The sequence below is a fragment of the Anser brachyrhynchus genome, assembly GCF_964034855.1.
Source record: "Anser brachyrhynchus genome assembly, chromosome: 5".
NCBI lineage: Eukaryota > Metazoa > Chordata > Aves > Anseriformes > Anatidae > Anser > Anser brachyrhynchus.
In genome coordinates, this window is record NC_137699.1 from 27,980,452 (window position 1) to 28,004,459 (window position 24,008).

The window sequence follows — 24,008 nt, forward strand, 5'->3', positions numbered from 1 at the left end:
CTTACTTTATACAGACAGAAAAAAAGGTTTTAGCACATTTTATATGAAATCTGCTAGACGTGCAGGAATTACGTTGCCACTAAGCAGGGTTTCTTTCAGTAGTGCATATGCAGAGAAAGGTCTGGGAAATCGGACACAGGTTTTCTGTCTGCCTCAAAAATGCTTTCTTTGCATTTTTCTTGTTTTTATGAGGTTTCTAACAAAATACAGTCCTAAGAATGGAAAATGTAAGATTGCTGTTGAATCCAGGAATGCAGTTTTTCCATTAGTTACACTTGCATCTTACAATATTTTAATTAGAATCATTTCTGCCTAGTTTGTTTACAAGAAAATCATCTTTAAGAGTGTGAAAAGTCTAAATATAAAGTATATCTCATTAACTGTGTCTTTCTTCATCGGTATGACAGCTACTATGTTAAAGAAAGGAATTAAATCAATTAAAAATTATTTGTGCTTCACAAATTCACAGTGCCTGCTTTTATCTTCATGTTATCTTTTAAATACTTACAAAGACATTGTTTCAATAATTTCTTCCAGAAACTTTCTTGGAACTGGAATTAAGTCGGCAGTTTTATTTATCTCCACTTCGTCCTCTTAAAGATGCTTACAGTGTCAATGGCAAAAAAATGAATTAATGAAGTCTACCACATAGCGTATTTGAACAAGCACGTGTCAGTGCTGAAAGGAGTTTTGTATAGACAGATATTACTGATTCAGCAATCTTATCTTCTGAAGGAAAAAATTAGATTGCATGATTGTTTTGTAAAAGGCTACATTTAAAGTAATCATCTGGGTGGGTTTTTTTGAATGTGAAGGCAAATGGGATCGTGAAGAAGCTACTGCAAAGCAAAATTGTCTCATTAAAAATGATGCTTTGTATAATTTGTTAATGCTATCTTACTATAATTTATTTTGTTTTAGAAATATAATTATGAATTGCCTATAGCACTAAATAGGATAGTGCTAGATGGAAATGAGTTGAAAGCAAGTGAGTAGGAAAGAAACCAGGGAGATATTAAGGATGATCAAAAGGCTCACAGAAGGACATGAGATAAAAGTTGTCAATTAAGGAATTCAACAGGACTGAAAAATGGCAGACAGACAACTTTCAGATAATAGGAGCATGCTGAGTTTGAACTGGAAAAAGCCAAGTGAAATCAATCGTTATCCATAAATTAGGGTATATTGAATGTCTCTTAGAGTTGCAGACAGGCCTCATTACTGTCAGGAAACTGCTGGGAATGTCTTTTGCATGTAGCCAGGCATGATATCTCATGATGCTTTAATGTCTTTTTGTTGCTTATGTTGTCTGGGTTGGGAAGGTGGCCAACTGCTGGTGGCCACCATGTTTTGCATGTCTCATCTCTGACATTGAATCCTAGAGATCCCCCAGTAAGTCTTATTGATCACTATGGACCAGCCACAGTCCCCCTTAACACTCCACATTGATTGATGTTACCTGGGCTTTATCTTCATTGTACACCTTGCTCTATTTCACCGCAGACAGACTCTGCATATTTCTTGTAGATTCTTCCTGCATATCTTGAGATAAGGCTTTTCCTGTCAATGCATGTACCTGTTGTATTTCTAGATCATCCCCTGTGGCTCTCACAAATACCTTCTTGTTCCAGGCAAATCCATTCATGATATTTCTACAAATGTAATTTTCTTAATCTTTGGCTTGTATCTTTTACTCTTGTATATGCATTACTGCAATAGTTCTATCTCTTCCATTGTTTATCTTCATTTTCAAAATCCTTCAAAGCTTGTTGTCCTCCTGTTTACTCTTTCTCAACAAGAGAAACATGTCCTCCTTTTACTCCCATCTTAATCTTATGCTGCAAACTCGCTGGAACAGGGTCCATTTTTATGTTTTGTCTGTGCACAGCATGTAGCATATTGAGATGCATTTGTGGAGCATAATAATACATAAACAACTAGTAGTAATAATCTGTGCCAAGTCAGTAGAGTCCTTGTAGATTTCTAGGTTGCCAGTGTTGTAAAGATATTATATTATAAATCCTTCTTTCCAGATGATGGAACAACAACAGCTGCTTCGAAGTACCAGCCTTTATGTGCTGACAACACTGATGTCTCTCTTCTCCGTTAATTTTCACCATTTGTATCTGATACAGTTGCTTATTTCACCCAGGTTTAGCCATAGCTAGAGAAGAGGTGTGATTTGTGTTTAAGATGGGATATGCAGAATCTTCTGCATATCATTAGAGTCAAAGCTGTGGCATATCAATGTTCTCTTCAGGATATTATTGTAGATTTTGAATGGGAAAGGGAGAGAAAGAACACATAATGGAACTGAGCAGGTCCAGCGGCTGACTCAGATTACAGCTACCCACGAGAAGGCTGTGGAAACCACCTAGGAAGAACAGAATGAGTGAATGTCCTGAGCAGTAGGCCAGTTCACAGAACTGAGTTAACTTCAGATAACCATCCAAAGTGTTAAATACTGCATCATCTTTGAAAGGTTTCTGTTTCTGATTAACTGATCGTTTTATGCTCATGAGGACTTCTGGTGCATGTTTCATGACAAGTAAGGATATACAATTTTGTGAAGTTGTAAATTGCATTTTGTTTTAAATCTCCCTTTTGATTCTAGTTGAATACAATACCCTCCCAGTATCTGTCATAAATGCTCAATAGTGATAAGTAGGTAAATTAATTTATCTCAGTGCCGGATATATTTCAGCAAACTGGTTTAAATGAACATCATTGTTAACATCTATGCATAGCAGCATACCTAAACTTGGTGCTCTCTTTGCAGGTCACAGTGCTGTTGACATTACCAAGGTAGCAAGAAGACACCGCATGTCTCCATTCCCATTGACGTCTATGGACAAGGCCTTCATCACTGTTCTGGAAATGACCCCAGTGCTTGGAACAGAAATCATTAATTACAGAGGTACTTTACATATAGTTGGATTCTTTGTGAGTGGTACGATGATTATTTACATTTTTTTACAACCTTCTTAAGTGCTTGCCCTTTTAATAATTGCTGCGAGAGGTCTGAGACTGACCTCAGGGAGAAACTCCTTTAGGAAATGCCAATAATCAGAGTAGAATTCTCCTTTCAGTCAGGAGAATGTGGATTGAGCTCAGTGCTGCTCCTTGAAGGAATCTGTAATGGAATTCTAATGAAATACATAAATACATTTTCTCATAGTCTGTGTCATATGCAACAAAGCTAAAGCCAAGAAACCACAATTCGCCTCAGTGGCTGATTTAACAATGGACTTCTGTAGATATCAACTGGCTCCAAGTTGTACTGTGATGACTCACTTTGTTCTCTCACTGTAGGAGAGTCTTACTTAACCCCCTTTCCAGTCTGAGATTAATGATTAAGTCTTGAAATACAAAAACGTCTGAAGTTGGCAGGGACAGGGAAACCTCCTTCAGAGATTCTTCCAGATTTTCCAAAGGTGAGGTGGTGAACAAAAAGATGAGGTGATGAATAAAACCACACACCTCAAGAGCCAAAATGTTCAGCATATCAGCGGATTCCAGGTAGTGGAGAGGTACAAACAGTTTCTGAATTGGATATTCTGTCTTCCGTCTTGAAAGTTCAGAGATTACTTGCCCTTCACCAAATCTTTGTGCTGCCACAAACCTCTGAGATGTCTTCATATTGACATACTGATTTAGTAAAGCGTGCATACTTGGTAGCAAGAAGCGGATCTCTGAGAAGATACCACATATTCTGCATTCAGAATAGCACCAAAGCTGGGCCAGCAAGGAATATGCATATTACACCCTGCACTTTCATAGTGGTATGCAGATTAGAATGCAGAATGCCTGAGCATAGCTATCTGACCTTTTTGGATAGTTGTCAGTAGTCTGGACCTGAGCATACTAAGATTTGACCCCACTACCATGTGTGCACATTCTCTACTGTGCACTTGGGAGGACCAACTCCAGGCATGCTTGAAGCTCTGCTTGTAGCAGAGAAATGTGGACAATGGACAGGCTTGATCTTGAGGCCAATTTTAGCTGACAGGTGTTGATATGGTTTACGTATTTCTTCTGGAAGATGACTATGAATATAGATAAGAATCAAAATTTTAATGCCTTGCACACTATGCCTTTCAGTCTTGTTATCATTTGGATCCTAATTTCTTTCTGATTTTTCTTGAGTTTCTTCTTAAAGATTACTTGCATAGTGTGTAATGCAAGTAAGGAATAGTGCTATTGTACTATAAAACTGTTGCTCATACCAGTTCTTTATTGTGGTAACATGCACTGCAAAGTCTCCTGACTTTCTTAATTTTTAAGAATATGCATCCATTACTTGCAATCCAGGAATTTTCTTCACTGATGATGTGTGTTGATCATTGTAATAAACATATAGAGGGAATTCAAAAAGTCTTCGGAGCCTAAGACTTCAGTAAAAAAAGTTAGTCATCTACAATCCCAACTGCCACTGACTTTTTACCATGAGATTTAAATGTCTTTGCTAAGACAGTGCTTTGTGGACATCATAATGAACCACAATGTTGGGTACATTTACTTACGAAGCGTATGTATGAAAAGTCATGTGTTACATATAAATCATAATGGCTCTTAACCTCTTAGGATAATAGTATATAATGCTCTTATAATGCTAAAACTGTGGTGGTGGCATTACTATTCTTTTTTACATTAAAAAAGTTTTTTGGTTTTTAAACTTGTACTGCAAAACTAAGCAAAGAAGTAAGGGTGGTATTGAATGTAGGGAAAAACAAGGTTTCATAACCTGTTGTTTTCTCTCTTTTTTTTTGTCCTTGATTCTGTAAATATTGACTTGTTTTATTGTCTTGTCTTCTTATCTTTCTTTTCATTTTCTCCATCTCACAATCTTTATGCTTCTTTTATGTTGTTCTTGTATTTGTGGACAGGAGCTATATTGCCCATGGAAGTTAATAAAATGTGGCTAGAAGTATTCTTCTAGATAGACAGAAAAAATGAGCATAATGCTCACATGGTACATATATGTTGATATATATAACAATAGCATTACTATTTATATGTAAACACCAGTCTTATGCAGTCATATTTGTATCAGCAGTAGGTAGCAGCCTTTTCATATATCTGATTTGTAAACCTCTTCATTAGAACTATGGTAAAATTAGACAAAATCACAGCATATATCATCGCCTGCCGCAACATGCTTCGGACAAGTTTTCACAATTTATTTTAATATATATTTAAAAAAAAAAGGCTAAATAACAATTTTGTGTTTATACTGATAACATTACCATACGAATGACAGAGTGATGCTGTCCAGACCACATGGTCTTCAAAATGTCCTTTCAGAGAAAGAATGGAAGTAATTGGTCTTGTCTAGGTGTTTATATTCTGTATAGAGTTTGATACATTCTTATTTGTCAAAGACAATTTGATTGTTTCTGTTTTTATTCTATGTCATGGGAATATGCTGTCAAGGTAAGAGAAGGCATTCTAGTACACTTTATAATTTCTTAGTTGATACTTCACTATACTTTTCATGTTACCGGATTATAGACATAAAATTCAGGCTAATTCTAAGTCTGAAACTGCTGTAGAGATAAGTACTTGGTTTAATATTCACATAATTATACCTACATATATTAAAATATATACCAAATATTAACAAATACATATTCAGTTGTATCTTTGCACTGTAGCACAAAACCATGACTTACAAGTTATTTTTCAACAACAGTTATTTACTGGTGCAAGACTCCATAGTATGAAATTTCAGGATGGAGCCTTTAAGAGAGATCCTAGAGGACACAACTTTGTGATACTAGAAATTTAATTCTTGTAATCTACAGATATAAATCTCCTGGTGAGATCTCAAATCTGTTCTCTCATAACATAAAGGGGAGGATGAGTAAAGTTACCTTTTGAAACTTGGCTTTCACATTGGTAAATATATTGTTCAGTGCCTGGATAGATCATTTAGCCTCTTCCATATGAAAAAAATGGACAGTCCTAAAGCATTTTACACAAGCACCTTAAACCAAGGTGATCTCAAGCTTTTTTCCACCTGCCATTACCCATTATCTGATATGAAGCCTCCAATTAGCCTTTTATTCCAGCTAGATGCAGTTACTTAAGACAGCATGATAATGATTGTTCTTCTGTAGCTAAGAGGCAGAAGTTTAATTGATACTAAAAGTACAAAGCAGAGACCAATCCATACATAACGGGCTTTAAGCCTCAGAACTGAGCATTTTTTCTGATCTAGTCCAAGAGCCCTGTAACCTGTAGAGCTTTGGCATGTTTTTCTGCTGTTTATTTATTCTGAGCTTGCCAATTGTTTTGATAGCATTGCTTTTTCATATCACACTGAAGACATAGCAGGACACTATGAAATGGAAGCAAATCCATCACCTTTAGTACAATACCTGTTGTCTCACTACTGTATCCCAGTACCAGTACCCTGAGAAATCGAAGTTCTTCATGGAACTTAGCATTTTCACCATGTGAGCTTTAGAAATCAAAATTAAAATTTAAAAAAATAAAAATTTAATTTTTTTTGAAAATAGTTTCATGTAATTCTTCATTCTGTTAGAATCAGAAAGCTATAGGCATCTCATGGCACAGCTTGATGGCATTAAAATATTTCAGAATATGTTTTTTGAATTACAATTAATCAAAATAAGGTCAAGTGGTGCATTTCTAAAATAATTGGTCAAGTAAAGGAGAGTAAGGAAGTACTTCAGATTGTCCTTTAGCTGCTCTGACTAGCTCCATTTTAAATGCCCAAGGCTCTGGCAAATAGTTCTTACATTTTTCTCTCCCTAATGACATTCATTCCCACTACAGCCTGGCCATTTATTCACTTCAAATATTGCATGGCAGAATGCCAGGAACATGCTGTTCAACTTTGCTCTAATTGGTGTGATTTTGCATGCAGACAAGAAGTAAAATGAAGACACAACATGCCTACTAAAATTAGAATCATCACTTTTGTACAAGATTTTGTGTGTCTATGAACAGAGGTTGTTTTCACTAGGCCTTTGAAAGCTGGCTTTTCTGTGCTATAATTTAAATGTCTGTCTGCGTTCTCTTTTTTAGTGAGCTTTCAGTGAGCTTTCTATTAGCTTCACTATTGTGTATCACAGACACACAGACACCTTAATAGCCATCACAAAGGTGCTTTACTAGTTTTAACAAATTTTACTATCATGTTCATGGTAAATCCTATTTCAAAAATTCAACATAAATATTTGCTTCAGGCTGAATAGCTAATATTTATGGATGTGAATGCAGTGATGTTCTCGTTATTATAATTATAAATAATTGCTTATTAAATCACATTGTGTTAAGTAAAATATAATCTCCATTATAATACCACTTCAATAGAGCTGAACATTTTCAAATCAAGTAGGTGCATTTTTTGGCAAAACTTGTCCATTTGGTGTACGAAGATAGGTCTTCTGCCTTCCCAGCAAATCCAGAAGGACATAGATTTTCTTGTCAGTCTGTAAAGCAAGAACACACTTGTTTCTTGTCTCTCATTTTTTGACATGTCTGATAACCTATAAAGTGTGTATCCACACAAATTCACCTTGCAGAAGTACTCGGGCATCGTCTCATTCCTTCATCCTGTCAGATGGATTCTGCTTTCCTGTGCTACAACACAATCCTAAGAGCGGTGGCCTCTCTAGGAGGTTCCCCATCTCTAGGTAATCCTGCATGGCAGGGGGTTAGGACTAGATGATCTTCAGAGGTCCCTTCCAACCTCAGCCATTCTGTGATTTTGTGATCTTCTACTTAGACATACCAGAATCAAGCCGATCTCAGTAGTTCTGAGTACCCCATCTACTCACAAATAAAATAAATCCCCTTTATCAGCCTCCCACCATATGAGGGGGTAAGATACATACTTTCCACTCAGTTCCACATCGTACAAAAAAAAAAGTTCTTGCTGGCAAAACGCAAACAAGTAGTGCACACTAGACCAAAGTGGAAGTAATTCATGTTGGTCTCTACAGGGAGGCAGAGCCAAATTACAGCTCATCAGTCACGGTTGCTAAGTGAAGGGAAAGAGTGTGTTTGAAACAGCGATTAAAATATTTAGAACTATTACAGCGTAAATTTACATAAATAATCCTGACACTTATGTTCACTCATCCTCCATTAAACAGAAATGTTCTCAGCAATTAGGCAAAGCTAATCTATTGCAAAACTTCTTCGTCAATTTATGGAAACATGTCCATCATTACTGTTTATGTTGTGTCCTCTGGGCTCATTCCATTACCTCTCATCTTTTGCACATAGGATTCACTTTTTGAAAGAACTTTTAAAAATACCTAAAGAGATTTCAGGATAAACAGTATTTATTTTTTCTGTCTGATCTCGTATCAGAGCTTTTACCTGTGTGTTTGGATCCTTGTCATTCAGATATATTGTCAACAATTTCACCATAAGCAGGAAAACAGACTTACTGAACAAATTTTTCATTGGTAGTTTCTGACTCCAGTCTTCTTTCATTTACGTAAAGGTTTTGACAGAAATCAAGAACCCGAGATGTATTCATGAGATATGTCACACACACATACATTTCATCTATCAGAGCACGCTGCTGTCACTTTGTTTTCCCTTTCACTGGTTTTGATGACATGGAGCATGGTCTTTTCTCTTTTCTCCTTTATAGATGGTATGGGCCGAGTCCTTGCTCAAGATGTATATGCAAAAGATAATCTACCACCATTTCCAGCATCTGTAAAAGATGGCTACGCTGTCAGAGGTAAAAACTCACTTTGTAGGCATGCAGTATAGTGTCTGTAAAACCACTTTGCTTTTTAACATGTTATTAGTTCACTTCCATGTTTTATCATTCAGCAGCACATGTATTTTGAATCCAGCAATGGCTGTTTTGCTTGAGATTTGATTCAGTTCATTTATGGAGTCATTGCTGCATACAACGCAACTGACTTAAGGAAGACGACAAAGGTGAATTCAGATCTTTTAAGTGGGTACAAGTATACATGAGCAAATGTACATCCATGTGTGCTCATTGGTATGTACCCATGTTGCTAGTGTGTTTCTTGGAAATGCAAAGTATTCAGGAGAGTAGCACAACATCTGTTTCTGAATGACAGATTCTTCTATTTCTCTGTTGTTGATTTAATCAGGAATTTCTTTTTGTAGCTATTGCTTTGCTGAACTGTCACAGATCCAGCCTTCTATTTGTGAATTGTTTCATGATTGCATCAGAGAGTTTTCAAAAATACATGTCAAAATGTTCTCTTACGGAGGCATCTCAAAAGAAAAACTCATTAGTGCTTGAAAAATATTGCAGTTGCTGTAGGTAAATGAGTAGTGTAGTTTTAAGGAGCAAGCAGGGAGCTGTTTCCCAGGAGACCTGAATCCATCCTCTGCTTTGCCACTAGGTGCAGAATGATTTTGAGCAGGTTGCTTCTCTGTGCATCACTTTTTTTCCTTTGTAAAGTATAACTAATAAGACTTACTTCAGATAGCTAAAGAAAAATTAAAATCTATATGATTGAACATTATACTAGTAGTGATGTCCTTGTGGTAAGAGTTGAATCATTGTAACACCATGTTGAAATTTGGACACAACAAATTCCATTTGGGGGCATTAAAATGTGTTGGTTTTTTTTTTGTTACTGGCAGCTGAAACAATAGAAAGCAACTGTCCATGAAATAAACTGTCTGCAAGCCCAGGCAATGGATGTAGTCCAATAGCTTCCCCATGGACTTGATAGAAAAATTAAATTCCAGGTCTGCAAGACAGGTTTGACTGCAGCTGTCTGTCATCTATTTGTGTGAGAGACAGACAGTCCAAAATGACTAGTATTAGTGGCGAGAGAGTGCAGATGTAGCCAGAGAAACACAGGTAATATAATCCTGAGAAAAGATGCAAGGGGGAGCTCTGAGTAGAATGCTGACTGACAAGGGTCTTGGGAACAAGAGGATGCTGTCTTGCTACAAGGTTAAGGGCAAGCAAAAGCATTATCTCAGTAAACGTGTAGAATGATCAGAATGGTCATGGACTCTGTCTTCAACAACTTGTGTAAAAACTAACATACAAGACCCTAATTTTGATGGTGGATTCAAATAGAGTAACAGTGTTATCATTCTTGTGGATTTGTTATTTCAGGATATGAGAAACAAAGCTTGTAGACAGAGATAATAAAGGATTAGCTTTTGGCCAGATAAATTTGTCTGCCCAAAACCTTGTCCACTTTTTTCAAGCTATGTAAATTGTACATTATCTGTAAACTTTGTCTCCATATCATTATTAATGGGGGAACAAAATCTAATTCAGTGGCATTTTATTGGGTTTAAAATAATTAACAATTAGGGATTTTTTCTCTTCTTTTTCTGGATCATCCCAGTGCATTTTCTTTCAGTGAAGGTTTGACTACTGTTTTCAGAAGTATTATATACTTCATTCAAAGACAAGTATTTGAAGAGTCTTTCTGATTGCCTGGAAAAATAAAGGCAAAATGTAGACAGATCTAAGATAGGCAGAGCAATTTCTTCATTACAAAAAAATTGCTGTTTTACTTGAAAGTTTCATTTAGGAAAGAGTGTAGTTAAGTTTTGATGTCATACTGTTTTATATAATTCTGTATATTTAGCAAAGAAATAGCTAATAAATTTGATAAAAATCAAACAAAAGTGACTGAACAGTTCATTTTTAAAATGAACCACTTCTCTGAACCACTTCACAAAGAAAGCAGTATTGCCAGCATCAAATGCTTAAAATTCACAAGTTGGAGATTCTTATGTTTTAAACTGACAACTTTGACCACTTTGGATTCTTTTTAGTTGTGTTCTGCATTCTCAGGTTATGCTTATTTATATTTCATAGATTTTTTTCTACAACGATGAGGACTAGAAGCCTCCTTCATTTTCAATGGAAACAAAGATTTTTTATAATCTTTTGATTCTTGTGCTGAAGCCTTCAAGGAAAATACCACTAATGGAACTTACAGTAAGACCTTTGAGGCAGGCAGAAGCTTAGACCTTGTTAGTAACAGTGCCTTTGTTGTCCCTGTAAAAATACAGATTTGACAAAATGAGAAATCGTGGAGACTTTCAATTTGTTAAATCAACAATCTCTGACTTTGAATTTTCAAAATGGCTTCAGTAAAGGGTATAAGGTAACCAGGTCAATACTAGTTCCTAAAAATACAAAACGGGAACAGAATCCAGATTTCTAATCAGCATTCCAAATTGTATTATTTTAGCCCTATTGCCCTTCAGAAATTGCCAGTCTATGTAGTCTATAACCACTGCACTTGTCCACGTTTTCCTTCAAAAAGCAGAAATAGAGTCTAGAACCATCAATAGGGTACATAATACACTGGCAAAATATGTGATTGTCCCATGTTAGTTTCACATGGAGAAAATTTTCCTCACAGGGGACATTTTCATACAAGTAAGATCATAAATTCTCTTAAATCTTTGCTACTAATGTAACTGCTCCTAATCCCCTTTTTCTTGGTCCCATATCACTATGAAGTTTTCTTTTAAAAATTCTATGGTACCTGTAATTTTCAAAATAATAAACATAACTTAAAAGCATGTTAAATCTAAAATGTTTGCAAAACTTCCATAAACTTTGTCATACTGACACTGAAGAACTGAATCTTAGATCATTCATTAGTTCTCCTGTCCTGTTCTTAATTTCTAATGCCATCACTTGTTTTGGTTCAGCCTTTACCATTTGTATTGTCCATCTTAACAGCTGCTGATGGCCCAGGGGATCGATTCATCATAGGGGAATCCCAGGCTGGTGAGCAGGTGAGTACAATTTCTTTTCTTATTTTTCCTTTTAAAAGTATTTTTCTCTTGTAAGACATTGCTTTGTATTTGGACAAGCTTTCTAGTGCTCCCAAACTCAACATTAGGAAGCAGGAAGTAGGACACAGCTGCAGCAAGCCTCCTGCTGTGTGCCTTGAGACATGATTTCAAACAGCAAGGTAGTACAGTTACATAAGGAACTAACGAGGATATCCCAAAATACTTCAGAGCATTATGCTGACATGTCCTATAGGAGAGCATACAGTAATGTTTTGCCCTAGTACAATGTGAGAGTACATAAGGTTTCTAGTGGTATTACAATTCATAAACAGAGAGAAGCAAGATTTAACCCTTTCTGCTAATAGATTTTTAAAGGGACATCAGCTCAGTAGCTGTTTCCACAAACTGCTTGCATATTTCACACTGATACGTGCAAATGGAAGTGTAAGAATTTTGTAAGAAGTCTTTAAAGAAAGGTAATGGTCAGAACAATCTTGAGGAAGCCTCAGAAGCCTAGTTTGCCTCGTGAGGAAGCACAGCAGCCTGGTTTGCAGTGTTGTTCTTTTACTGTTTGTTAAATCAAAAAGAGTGTTTGTGCGCTTTAGCAGATAAATGGATTGAGTTTAAGAGCAAGTGCAGGCAGCATCCATTCATGACCTGCTGTGCAGTATAAATATTCGTAATAGACGCTGATTCACTGTCAAACTCAAGACTACATTTGATAATATTCCTATACTAAACACAGAAGTTTGAAGTAAAATAGATGTATTTCAACCAGCTGTTCCAGGTTACAGAAGTATTTCCAGTTGCAGGATTGTTTCTTTGTTTTTTTTTAATGGAGTTGAACTGCCTTCAAACACATAATAAGCACAAGATTTGACTTTGCTAATCATAGTATACATGGAGAACTGTGAAAATAAGTTTTGCTGTAGTTCTCACCCATCTTCATGAATTATAATTCAGTGGCATAGACATCACCTCAGCAATGATATGCCTATAAACTTAGATTGATGAATCTGTTATACGAAATATGTAAAATGACTTTAAATACTAAAAAAATGTAAACTAACAAATCCAGCAATATTTTAAACTGCCTTGGATTTTTAGCCTATGTTTTCAAACATTAGTCCAGAATCCAGAAGACTGAAAGCTATTTCTACAACCCTTTATATGATCATTATAAAATGTCAAAAAACAGCTGAGCAACCTGCTATGTTATCAATTCTATCATTATTTGCCTGCCATCAATATTCTCACTTTGCTAGTTAAAAAGTATCACAATACAGTTGCTTAGAAACAGTTCTGGTGAAGCTGTGTCTAATGGGAAGAACTGCCCACAGGTCTAAGGGGTTTTAATGTCCTAATCAGTTCAGCATGTTTGTAGAAAGGATGGTAGGGCAAACACAAAATTGTTTCCCTCCTATTAAATACAGGAGCTCACAAATGTGTATCTGCAGGGACAGTCCCACCAGATTAATGGGAATGGTAAACCTCTCTGGCAAAGAACAAAAATTGGGTGGGGGGAAGCACGCAGAGAGAAAACAATTCTGGAAATACCAGAGCAAGTAAGAAAAATGAGGCTGTTGACCTCTGAATAATTGGTCAGAGGTTTTCTCTTGGGCCAACACATCTTCATGTTCATCTCCTTCCCAAGAAATGATTTATAGCTGTAGAAGTCTCTTCAGTCTCATTTCACCCTTCAGTCACTCTCAGCAGCAACATACTGCTTTTCATGTTACAGACCAATTAACTGAATGATTCACAGCAGGGAGTTCAAAATAGGTTTAGATTTGGTTCCTCCTGTAGGGAAAAAGGTTATGTAAATGCTACTTAGAGAGGAAGAAAATGGGACTGAGAACTCCAGAGCAGCCATATAGCCAAGCTAGACATTTCTGTATCAATTTATAAATTCTATGTTATTTTCTTAATTCCATTTCCAGATCATCATGTTTATGTTAACAGACATTTTTTGTTTTGCATTGAAGAAAACTTTCAGAAACTACCTTGCTTTGGAGAGGTTAGGTCACATTTGAGAGCACTACTCAAGAGCCGTCAGCACAGACTGTGAAAAATTGGAGCATGGGGAGCAATGATTTTCTTCCTATAGACTTGAATATCTGAGTATTAGAATTTCCTGGAAGACTTTCTAAAGATGGTTTTAAGAGGTGCTGCAACTAACTGCAATATAGAATGGAAACAAACATTTTTCATCTTTCTGTTAACTTGGCCCTTTTTACAGAAAGGAGCGTGGGTCGTTGTAAATCTTGCAGGAGATGTGTAACAATGTGTAAGAGAAAATGCCTGAGATGGGGCTATGCTCAACAGATTATTTCTGGTTTTTATTCAGTGATTAACATAAATAGATTATCAGTGATGAAGGTGAAGGGCAGAATCCTGTACTGCCCTATTGCAGGTAAGTATGAGATCTCAGAGGTCTTTAAAAGAGCTTCTGTGAAATTGTTGTGCATTAATATGCTTTCTGAGAAGCAATCACTTCTTTATCTTCCTAGCCTCTAGAAGAAGGAAACAGCCCTGCAGACTCATGCAGAAGTCTGATGCTTGTCTTTTCTTCATAATCTGATCAAATTCTCAAGGGACAAAAAGGAAACAAAAAGGAAACAAAATATAAGAGCAACACATCTGATTTCAAAAACAAATGTTATTATATCATAAATTTGCTTAAATGCTTTACATCATTACACCTCAAAAAATTAACTGCCTCATCTAGTAATAAATTCCAAAAGCATGGATATTTACGGTGCATTTTGCCACCATAAGCACTGATTTCTGGCAGAGTCCTGTACATGTATTCTTTGTGATTCTTGAGACTGAAAAACTGTATTTTAAATGGGAGAATGTTTTGTGCTAAAATACACTGGTAAAAGGAAAGACTTTAATGCTTTAGTAAGATCAAAACAATATTACTTATTTGTAATGTATCTATTCACTGTCTATATAACAACATGCAAAAGAGCTCCCATACTCCATGGCATAAGCTTTTCTTTTTGCAACATTCATTTTCATAAAAGTCAAAACATCACATCGGACAAGATTATTTTCACTTAAGCTTTAAGCATGTTCAGCGTAAATGGCTGCACCTCAGCTATTCATCCATACCTCCTTGAATAGTCTGTGGTAAGAAATACCATTTAGAAAAAAAAAAAAGTATTTGTTTTATCTCATCTGTGTAAGATACGCATCTCAGGATGACTTTAGTCCTGCCAAAAAAGCACATTAACCATAGCATATGGCAACTGTGAACTTTTTTTTTCAATTTCTTTTAGCATTTTATTTATGTTCTTCTCAAAGGATTTCCTTTACCCTTAGAAAAGGGTCAAGATGCAATTAACTCCAGGCTCAGCTGTTTCTTGGGATACATAGGTCACTGTAATACTGTGGTAAACCAGGAACAAATCATTTCCAGCCTTTTTCTAGTGCCTTTGTCCCAATGAACAAAATACAGCAGCCTTTGAAGTACATATGTAATATTCACATTCCAGACATTACAGCTGTGCTGAAATGGAGTAGAATAATGGACAAGGCAAACACAGCTTTGCACAGTTGAAACATTGGCCACCTGTCTTGAGTTTACAGATGTCTAACAGCCTCCTGTCAAAAGTCATGGAGTATGTCACTGCTGTGCGTGAGCAGATATTGACGCTTGGAAAGCACTGGGTTGCTATCAAATATGTGCTAATCATAGTCAGTCTGAGAAGTCCTGGACGGATCACAGCTGTGAAGATCTGTGTGTATCATGTATACTAATAACAGTAAAGCCCAAACAAGTTGGCCTTACTAAGGCACTGTGTGGAGCAAGTACTTATATTCCAGCAATAATATTCACAGTTATCACACCAGCTTCTTTTAGTTGCATTTTATCAGAAAGATTTTCCTTTTAGTTGTTTATTTCTCAAGTGGTTGTGGTCAAATTACAATTTTACTCTGGAATTTGAAAATACATATTAAAATAGGCTGCCTGGTGTGAAATTTTATTAAAACCACACCATTTGTTTTATCCTGTTGTTTTGGTATTTTTGTGTTCTTTGTATTCTTCTGGTGAAACTTGTTAATGTACTGTGACTTTACATAAATGTAGAGCATTATAAATTTCAGGCTTTGCTAAACTGACCCTAAAAAAGATTCTGCGTGAACTAGCATTGAGCTGTCTCTCATTATGAGGAAAGCTGCTTAAAAGTGAAGCAGGTGGTTATATTAGAAATTTGGAACGGTTTATTTGGAAGGGACCTACAAAGATCATCGTGTCCAACTGCCTGACCACTTCAGGGCTAGCTAAAAGTTCAATCATATTATTGAGGGCATTGTCCAAATGCCTCTTGAACATTGACAGGCATGGGGCACCAACCACCTTGCTAGAAAGCCTGTTCCAGCGTGTGACCACCCTCACACTGAAGGCATTTTTCTTAATATCCAGTCAGAACCTCCTCTGGCGCAGCTCTGTGCCGTTCCCGTGTTCCGTCTCAGGGTAGCAGGGATAAAAGATCGACACCTCCCTCTCCCTTTCTGCCTCCTCAGGAAGTTGTCAAGAGCAATGAGCTTGCCTCTCAGCCTTCTTTTCTCCAGACTAGACAAACCAAGTGTCCTCGGGTTTCCTCATGGGACATGCCTTCCAGACCTTTTACCAGCTTTGTTGCCCTCTTCTGGACACATTCAAGTATCTTAACATCCCTTTCACATTGTGGAGCCCAGAACTGCACCCAGTACTCCAGGTGCATAAATTCAGTGGGAGAATCGCCCCTTCTGACCGGCTGCCTATGCTGGATGTGTATTTGCCCCCTGGACTGCCAGGGCACGCTGCTGGTTCACGTTGAGCGTGCTGCCACCAGCACCCCCAGGCCCCTTTCTGCTGGACTGCTCTCCATCCGCATCTCCCGGGGTGTGCTTGTGTCCAGCGTTACTCCGACCCAGGTGCAGCACTCTGGGACACACTGCTGGTGACCGGCCGCCAGGCTGAGGTAGCCTTATTCGCTATGACCCTTTGAGCTCTGCCATTCAGCCAGTTCATCATGTGGTGTGTGCCTGTTCACCTCACAGCTGGACAGTTTGTCCAGAAGGATGCTGTGAGGGGTGGTGTCAATGCGTAAGACAACACATAACAAAAATCCAACCAAAACAAAACAAAGAAATTTAAACCTTCAGGACCAGAATATTGTACAAATATATTTATGAACAAAGATGTAGAAGATTTTTGGTCATTTGAGTTTCTAAAGGTCTTCATCTAAGTGTTACACTTCTTAGCCAGTTACTTTTCTCAAGCAACCAAAATATCTGTATATTTCACCTTCTGAAAGTTATTCTTGTGATAGGAATCCAAGGGGAAAAAGTGAAGCCACTTAATATGTGACCTAAAAGTCAGATGGGAAGCAGTTACCTAATGATATTCAAATATGTTGGAGTTTATGTCTGTCAATATCACTAGCAGTACATCAAGATTCTTGACTTATAGAAGAATTTTATTCCTTCAGATTACTTCCATAATGTTCAAGTGGCTTGAGATTTCTCTTTTCAAAAGTAAATCATTTTGTTTCTTTTTCAGCCAACTCAAACTGTGATGCCTGGTCAGGTAATGCGAGTTACAACTGGTGCTCCAATCCCATGTGGTGCTGACGCAGTGGTGCAGGTGGAAGATACAGAACTCATCAGGGAATCAGATGATGTGAGTCACAAGTTAAAACTCATTTTGCTTTTGTATGCAACAGCATGTGGCTTATGAAGCAATCCTGTAAATATGAACGACAGTCCTGTAGAAGAGCTCTTCCATTAATCGCAGAAGTTGGAGGAGTTTCACATTGGTTCCTAGTAGCAATTCTGCTTTTCCAGACTGTAATAACAGTACTGCAGACCTGCCTGTCCTGACCTTGATTTTTCATTGTGGTTATTGTATGCCAGCACAAAAGTTTTTGGGAGAATGATTGAGTGAAAAGCGAATGCCTCCCAGAGATCCATGATGGCAGTCCAATTTGAGTGCCTAGTATATTCACATTTTTAAATACAGAGTAGTGGCAATCAGACATTTTATTTGCTTCTTTTCTACCGAGTTCACATTTAGCAGCAGAACAATCCGCTTTATACTTCAGGATGATCCTGAAATTCAGCAAGGTTAGGACTTTAGAAGTTCTTCTAAAGTCACCAAGTAGGAAGGGATTTTTTTTTTCTTAATACATCCCAGAATAACAGGCTGAAATATTACAGTGCAGCATTACCACTGATGTAGCTAAAGTTGAGCATGACTTTCTGCAGGCAAGTGAACTATTTTAAGGGCTGCAAAATCCACAGAATGATTTGAATTATTTTGAACTATGCTATGAAGATGGTTCTTCTTTGTCAGAGTTGGTATCATTTCAGCAAAAGATTCCCAAAATAAAGCCTTCTAAAGAACGTAATTTTGCTACTACTATTAATTTTTGTGTGTAATGTATGTTCAGCTGACTCAGTCACTTCTAAACCCAATCCATCCGTTTTCAGGCTTTGTTCCAGCTTATCCACTGCCCCTGAGGAGAAGTAATATTCAAAAACTTCTTTATGATTGTGGTTGTAGAACAGGACATTCCAAACTGATGTACCTGGGAAGTACAGTACACCTATTCAGCGATGCCAGGGCACTTTCAAAACAACAGAATTTCTAAACAACCTGTTGTCATAGCATTTAAATGGCTAAATGGTAACAAATGTTCTTTTTCTTTTCCTAAATCTGGCTCTGCACTTGGTGAATTTGGTGTATTTTGGGGAATATGTCTTCTGCACATACCTTTCCATAAATGCATATGTCTGGAATGAGGGTTTGTATTATGTAACAAGGGGAGTAAGTGCCTCACCAAATTTTCTAAGTTTGTTCAATGGAGCTCTGTGCTTTAAAATGAGAAAATTACTGAATGTAACACCCCTGAAAACCAGGAAATTGATAAGGTGTATATTCATCTAGAACAGTCTAAACTCTGTTTAGTCTGAAGAGATTTTCCAGCATACCCATAAATTATATTAGCACTCTACCTTACAGGTGCTGCAGAATACCATAGAAAAAAATATGAGTAGTGTAGTACTAATTGGGTACACACAGTTGTCTTAACAAAGCAAAATGTGTTTTTGAAGAAGGCTGGGATATGTCTATAGACAACTGTATACCAAACAGTCTGTCTTAGGCTTCCTAAATATTATTCTCTCTTCCCTTCTGTTCAGAGAATTCCTTCTGAATCATTACCTTGTCTTAGCCAGCTGATTTCAGGACACTATTGTCATGTTTGCCATCATCTGACAGTTTTTACAGCAAGAAGATATGTCTCTTCTTGTCACAGCTTCCCAGCTCAGTTTTGGAAAGAAGTGTGTGCATGGTTCTCTGCTCATATCAGCCTTTGCTCTGCTGCTGTTCTGACAAGCTGCTCCACGTCAGCATAGCTACATGCTAGCATTGCAATCATAGCTGGAGTGTAAGTGCATGAATTCTAGTTTTTAAAGCTGATTAAGACAGCAAAATCTGAAACATATTCTCATGATTTTGTCTCATTCCTTATTACTGTAAATGCATAGATTTTTACATCTGATGAAGTCAGCAAGCTGTCTAGGCTGGCTTTCTTCCTGACATGGAATTCCTTGAGTCAGTCCTGCTTTGACGTTACAGATGTGTATTTGTAAATTGTATCTTCCTGTAAATATAATGTTGGCTTTACTGCTTGTTAATCGTTCCATTACCCTTACTGAACAGGTTTTCTGTGGCCATTACCCACCTCATCATGACAAGACTATCACATTGCAGAGTAGCATACATGATAACATGTTATTTCCTACTTCTTCCTTGGATGACAGCCATCCTGGATTCCACTATTCGTGTGCATGTTCTCCTCTACGTATGGGAACGGATTCTTTGGCTATGTGCTTAAACTCTAAATTTCATAGCAAATGGTCAGCCACCTTCAGGATCCATTTCCTGCCTATGAGTGTGAGGTAGAACACTTCAGTTTCTTCTTTTTCTTGAATACACAACTCTGATAATCATGTACAGAAATAGTATAGTTTAGTTGACGTTATTTTCATCTCCTTTTTTATGCCTAGTTGGCTACATATTTCAAGAATGTTTTTCTTTTAGAACTCCTTCAGGGCTGGGATTTAACTGAAATGAAATCTCTCATCTGAAATATGTTCTTCTGAAAAGATAGAGAGTACTTTTAAAAGGAGTTCCATGACCTCTAGTTGTGATAGCAATATTTAAACTTCATAGCAAGGATTCTCCAAATGACCATAGAAGTCACAGGCCTGAAAGGAATAACATCTGTTCATCAGGAAGAAAATTGCCCATCAGATAGCCAAATGCACGGCCATTGAGAAACCTACCCTTGCAAGAGCACTTTTTTTTTTTGAGTTTTTATGTCACCTCGTAGGAAAAAGGAGGCCGAAGTTATCAATTAAACAAGAGATCCTACATACAGTAAGACCAAGCATCAGTATATCAGTATGGATGCTGCCTGCTAACAACCATCAGAGTAAAACCCTCAAACATAGTTCAAAATATATTAATATACAGCAAGAGGAATACTGTCTGATCCACAGCAAATGGAAGTTGTTCTTAACATAATGTCATATCTTTGTGTAAGCCCTACTTCTAGCAACTCTGAACTATCTTGTATTTCTAAAGCATTCTGGGATATCCCTCAGTTCCACGAATAACAATCTCTGCACATCACCCTGTTGCCCACAGTCACACTTTCCACAGTGCTTTCCAAACCTGGGATTATTAAATTCCTCAAAAGCTTTTTTTAAATTGTTTTCCCTAATCCAGGAGCCCTAAGTATTGGACCTTTTTTATTACTCAGATGTATCATTGGCACTCCTCTTGATTCCCCAGAAACGGCCTAGCTATCTTTAAATGTTATTAAGGATATGGAAAACTAAAATTTTCATAACTGGCCAACCATCCCCAGAGTGTCATAAACAATAAAATAGCTATTAAACTAACTTCTATTCCAGATTTTCATCACAAGCCTAAATTGTCTTTTACAGCTTCAGATGGGGATAAGGGAGATAAGGACATCTTGGGGTCTAGCACAGCCATTTTGGACACTAGCTGCCAAAAACAGTCCCTTATCTTATACTGGAGGAGCAGGTATTAAACAAACAGAATTTGTGTTGACAGCATGTCTTGAAAATACTGTGATAAAGTAAGAAATTACTTTCAACCCTTTTCAGGGTTGATGTTGTTTTTGTTCTTCATTTCCTGTTTTTCAGGTGTTTAAATTTATCCATTTTCACAGAATGCAAACAGAATCATAGTTTGTAACAGCATGTGTTACCCTTAATGTTGGGGCCTTTCTTTTAAAGCTTTGAGGCACTTGGTTTGAACTCAGAAAACACAGTCCCTATTGCCTTTAAGAAAAGAGATAGCAAATCCCTATGTCCTACACAATACTGTCTTTCCTGCAAAAATAGTATTGCCAATGGTAAGGACTCACCTTGTTTCTATTGTAAAATTAGTGTCTGATTTATAATTTTGAGGTACTTTTAAGTATGAAATACTGCATCATAATGTAAAAACAAAATCTGTGCCAGTTTAAGTACTTGTAGATTTAGTGCTTCTGACAGGCTGGCACTATCTCAAAGCTGAGTATATTTATAATCAAACCATTTGCAGGTTTATAAATTAAATACTAACAGTGTAGGTCATATACCACCTATTGGCATTGAACAAATCACCAGATCACTGCAACCCTGAAGAAGTAAACACATATTAAAGTAGGCATCAGACTTTTCAGGCCACTTTCTCTTGTTCACAGTAAATAAACATGATGAATAAGCATTTTTCTGGTAAGTACAAAGCTCTCAGATAGGAGTTACCTCTATAAGAATCTACTTGAAGAGCTTGAAATAGTTAAGCTTATATCTTCTTCCTACCTTTCTGTGGATGTAGTGGCATTTTGCCTGACTAATGGTCTTTTTGAAATGCCATCTTTGAAATAAGTTTGTCTTGAGAGGAGGAGAAAGAAGCCACTTGGTATACAAGATCAAAAAAACAAACAGGGCATCACACCAGAAAGATATATAAACACAGGGATCATAAAAAAAAGGAAAGTAAAACTATGCATTCAGTGCTGGTCCTTCCCTGGCAAGCTCATCAGAGATGGAAGTCTTATAAAATTCTTTAGCACACATCGTGGTAAAGTCTTGTTGCACAAATCAGGGAAATGATGATGCTTAAATCATAAGTTCTCAGTGCAATGGGTATGGTGAGCTGTGTAGAAATCTCAGACATTAAAAGTGATTAATCTTGTCTGAATAGCCCAGCTGACTTCACATGATCTCTTTGTTTTTAAAGGGCACTGAAGAACTAGAGGTTCGAATCCTGGTGCAAGCTCGACCAGGACAAGATATCAGGTCTGTAAACAGCCCATTTCATAAACAGTGAAATACCTGTAAGGAATAGAAGGTCTGGTAATTTTTGCAGTCATTGTTTAGCCTTAAGTAATACTGACATTTTGACAGTCTGACTAATGAACATCCCTGAACTCTCCTCACCTGGAGCCAGATCAATCAAGGAAAGATACTTCCAATCTCATTCTGGTTTTCCTTCATTTTTTCTGTGCTACAATTTTCAGACCTATAGGACATGACATTAAAAGAGGTGAATGTGTGCTGGCTAAAGGAACTCACATGGGTCCATCCGAGATTGGTCTCTTAGCAACTGTTGGAGTAACCGAAGTAGAAGTTAACAAGTTTCCAGTGGTTGCAGTCATGTCAACAGGGAATGAGGTAAGCAAAATAACTTCAGACTCAAGGTCTGAATTACTCTTTTGCATCACTTCTATCTTCTGGAAAGTGACTTCTACCCTATTTCCAAGTAGACTGTCTTTTTGAGCTATTCTAACTCATGCTGATATCATTCAAAGTAGCTCATGCTGACACGAGGTATTCTTGTGAGGGATCAACCCATAATCAGCCTGTTGTGTTTCTTCCCCCACAGGATCATAGATCCTTGCTCTCTCACAAGTCTCACACGCTGGATTTGCCAAAATTTCGGTAATGCATCCAGCCTTGTGCCATCTGCTTTTCTCCTGCCAGCAAGGGAGGACCTTTAGGGTACTCAGGGTTGCAATATATATTGCGAGTCATGACTGGAAGAGTAATTTCTTTGGAGCAGCACTCCTCTGTAACTGTTGTGCAAATGGCAGATAACTTGTGTCCAAAAACTGAATAGTACTGGCAAATGCCCTTCTGCAGTATTCTATCTTAATATTGTTTTATTAGTAGCCCATGTTGAAATCCAGACAATCTCCTTTTGCTGGAACTCCAGACCAGCATGCTAATTGTCCCAACTTAACTACATTAGAAAAAGCAGGTTCAAGATTAACTTATTTTACCGATTCTAAGTATGTTGTAGGTTGACCTGAGTCAGCAACTAAACACCCACACAGCCACTCACTCATTCCCCTCCCTGTGGCAGGACAGGCGAGACAAATCTCAGGTGTCACAAATCCAAAAGACAGCACTGTGCATGCTGCTATGAAGAAAGTTAACTTAATCTCAGCCAGGCCCAGTACTTCATATTAGAAAATATGGGCTGATACTATTGATCCCAACAGTATTAGGGAAAAAGTTTTTTTTTGTAATCCCCAGTTGGATCAGCTTACATTGGTTACATTCAGAAGTGTTCCAGAAAAATACTTATTTAGACATTCCTTTAATATTGTTGTAAAAAGGGTGGAAAGCACACTGAGTGAAATCTGCCACAAAGTAAGAGGAAATAATGCGTGACCCAAGAATCAGGAAGATAGTTTAAATGATTATATATAAAAATATTTCTTAAACGTTCTCTGGATATCTCAACAGAAATAGAGATGCTAGTCAAAGCATCAAAACATAACCATGTTCCACTTTTGGTTACTTTCTACATTACTACGTTAAGACTACACTACCATTATTGCTGATACATGCTTATTGTTTACCTTCTGTCAATATTGTGTTGTCTATCTATGTCCTATGAAAGAAGTCATAATATATGTAAAATATATGTTTATATATGGATGTTTTGTAGTTGAACTTCCAAAATATAAGGCACGTGTAAGGTAATTGCCATGGTACTGTCTTGAGAGAAAGCTTTTCATTCAAAAGAGTAATCGATGTAAGAACGAATTGCTAGCTTCTGTCTATTTATCCAATGGACATTGCTGTATTTAAACTACATCTTCATTGGCAAGTAGACAATGAACTTCAAAATTTCTTTTAATACCTCTGAATCTGGTTAGCAACAT

General features: G+C 37.1%; 1 protein-coding gene across 32 annotated transcripts in view; it reads left to right on the forward strand.

The window, feature by feature from the left end:
• The window catches only part of GPHN (gephyrin), a 285,375-nt gene that overhangs the window by 234,371 nt on the left and 26,996 nt on the right, over positions 1–24,008 (forward strand). For all 32 annotated transcript variants that reach the window (XR_013952182.1, XR_013952183.1, XM_080595302.1 and 29 more), the window contains 6 exons: positions 2,780–2,917; positions 8,636–8,728; positions 11,702–11,757; positions 17,312–17,431; positions 22,076–22,134; positions 22,356–22,509. Coding sequence is in view for 30 of the 32 variants with exons in the window: in XM_080595302.1 (XP_080451428.1) it covers positions 2,780–2,917; positions 8,636–8,728; positions 11,702–11,757; positions 17,312–17,431; positions 22,076–22,134; positions 22,356–22,509 (620 nt within the window). In the remaining 2 variants the exon portion in view is untranslated. The remainder of the gene's footprint in view (positions 1–2,779; positions 2,918–8,635; positions 8,729–11,701; positions 11,758–17,311; positions 17,432–22,075; positions 22,135–22,355; positions 22,510–24,008) is intronic.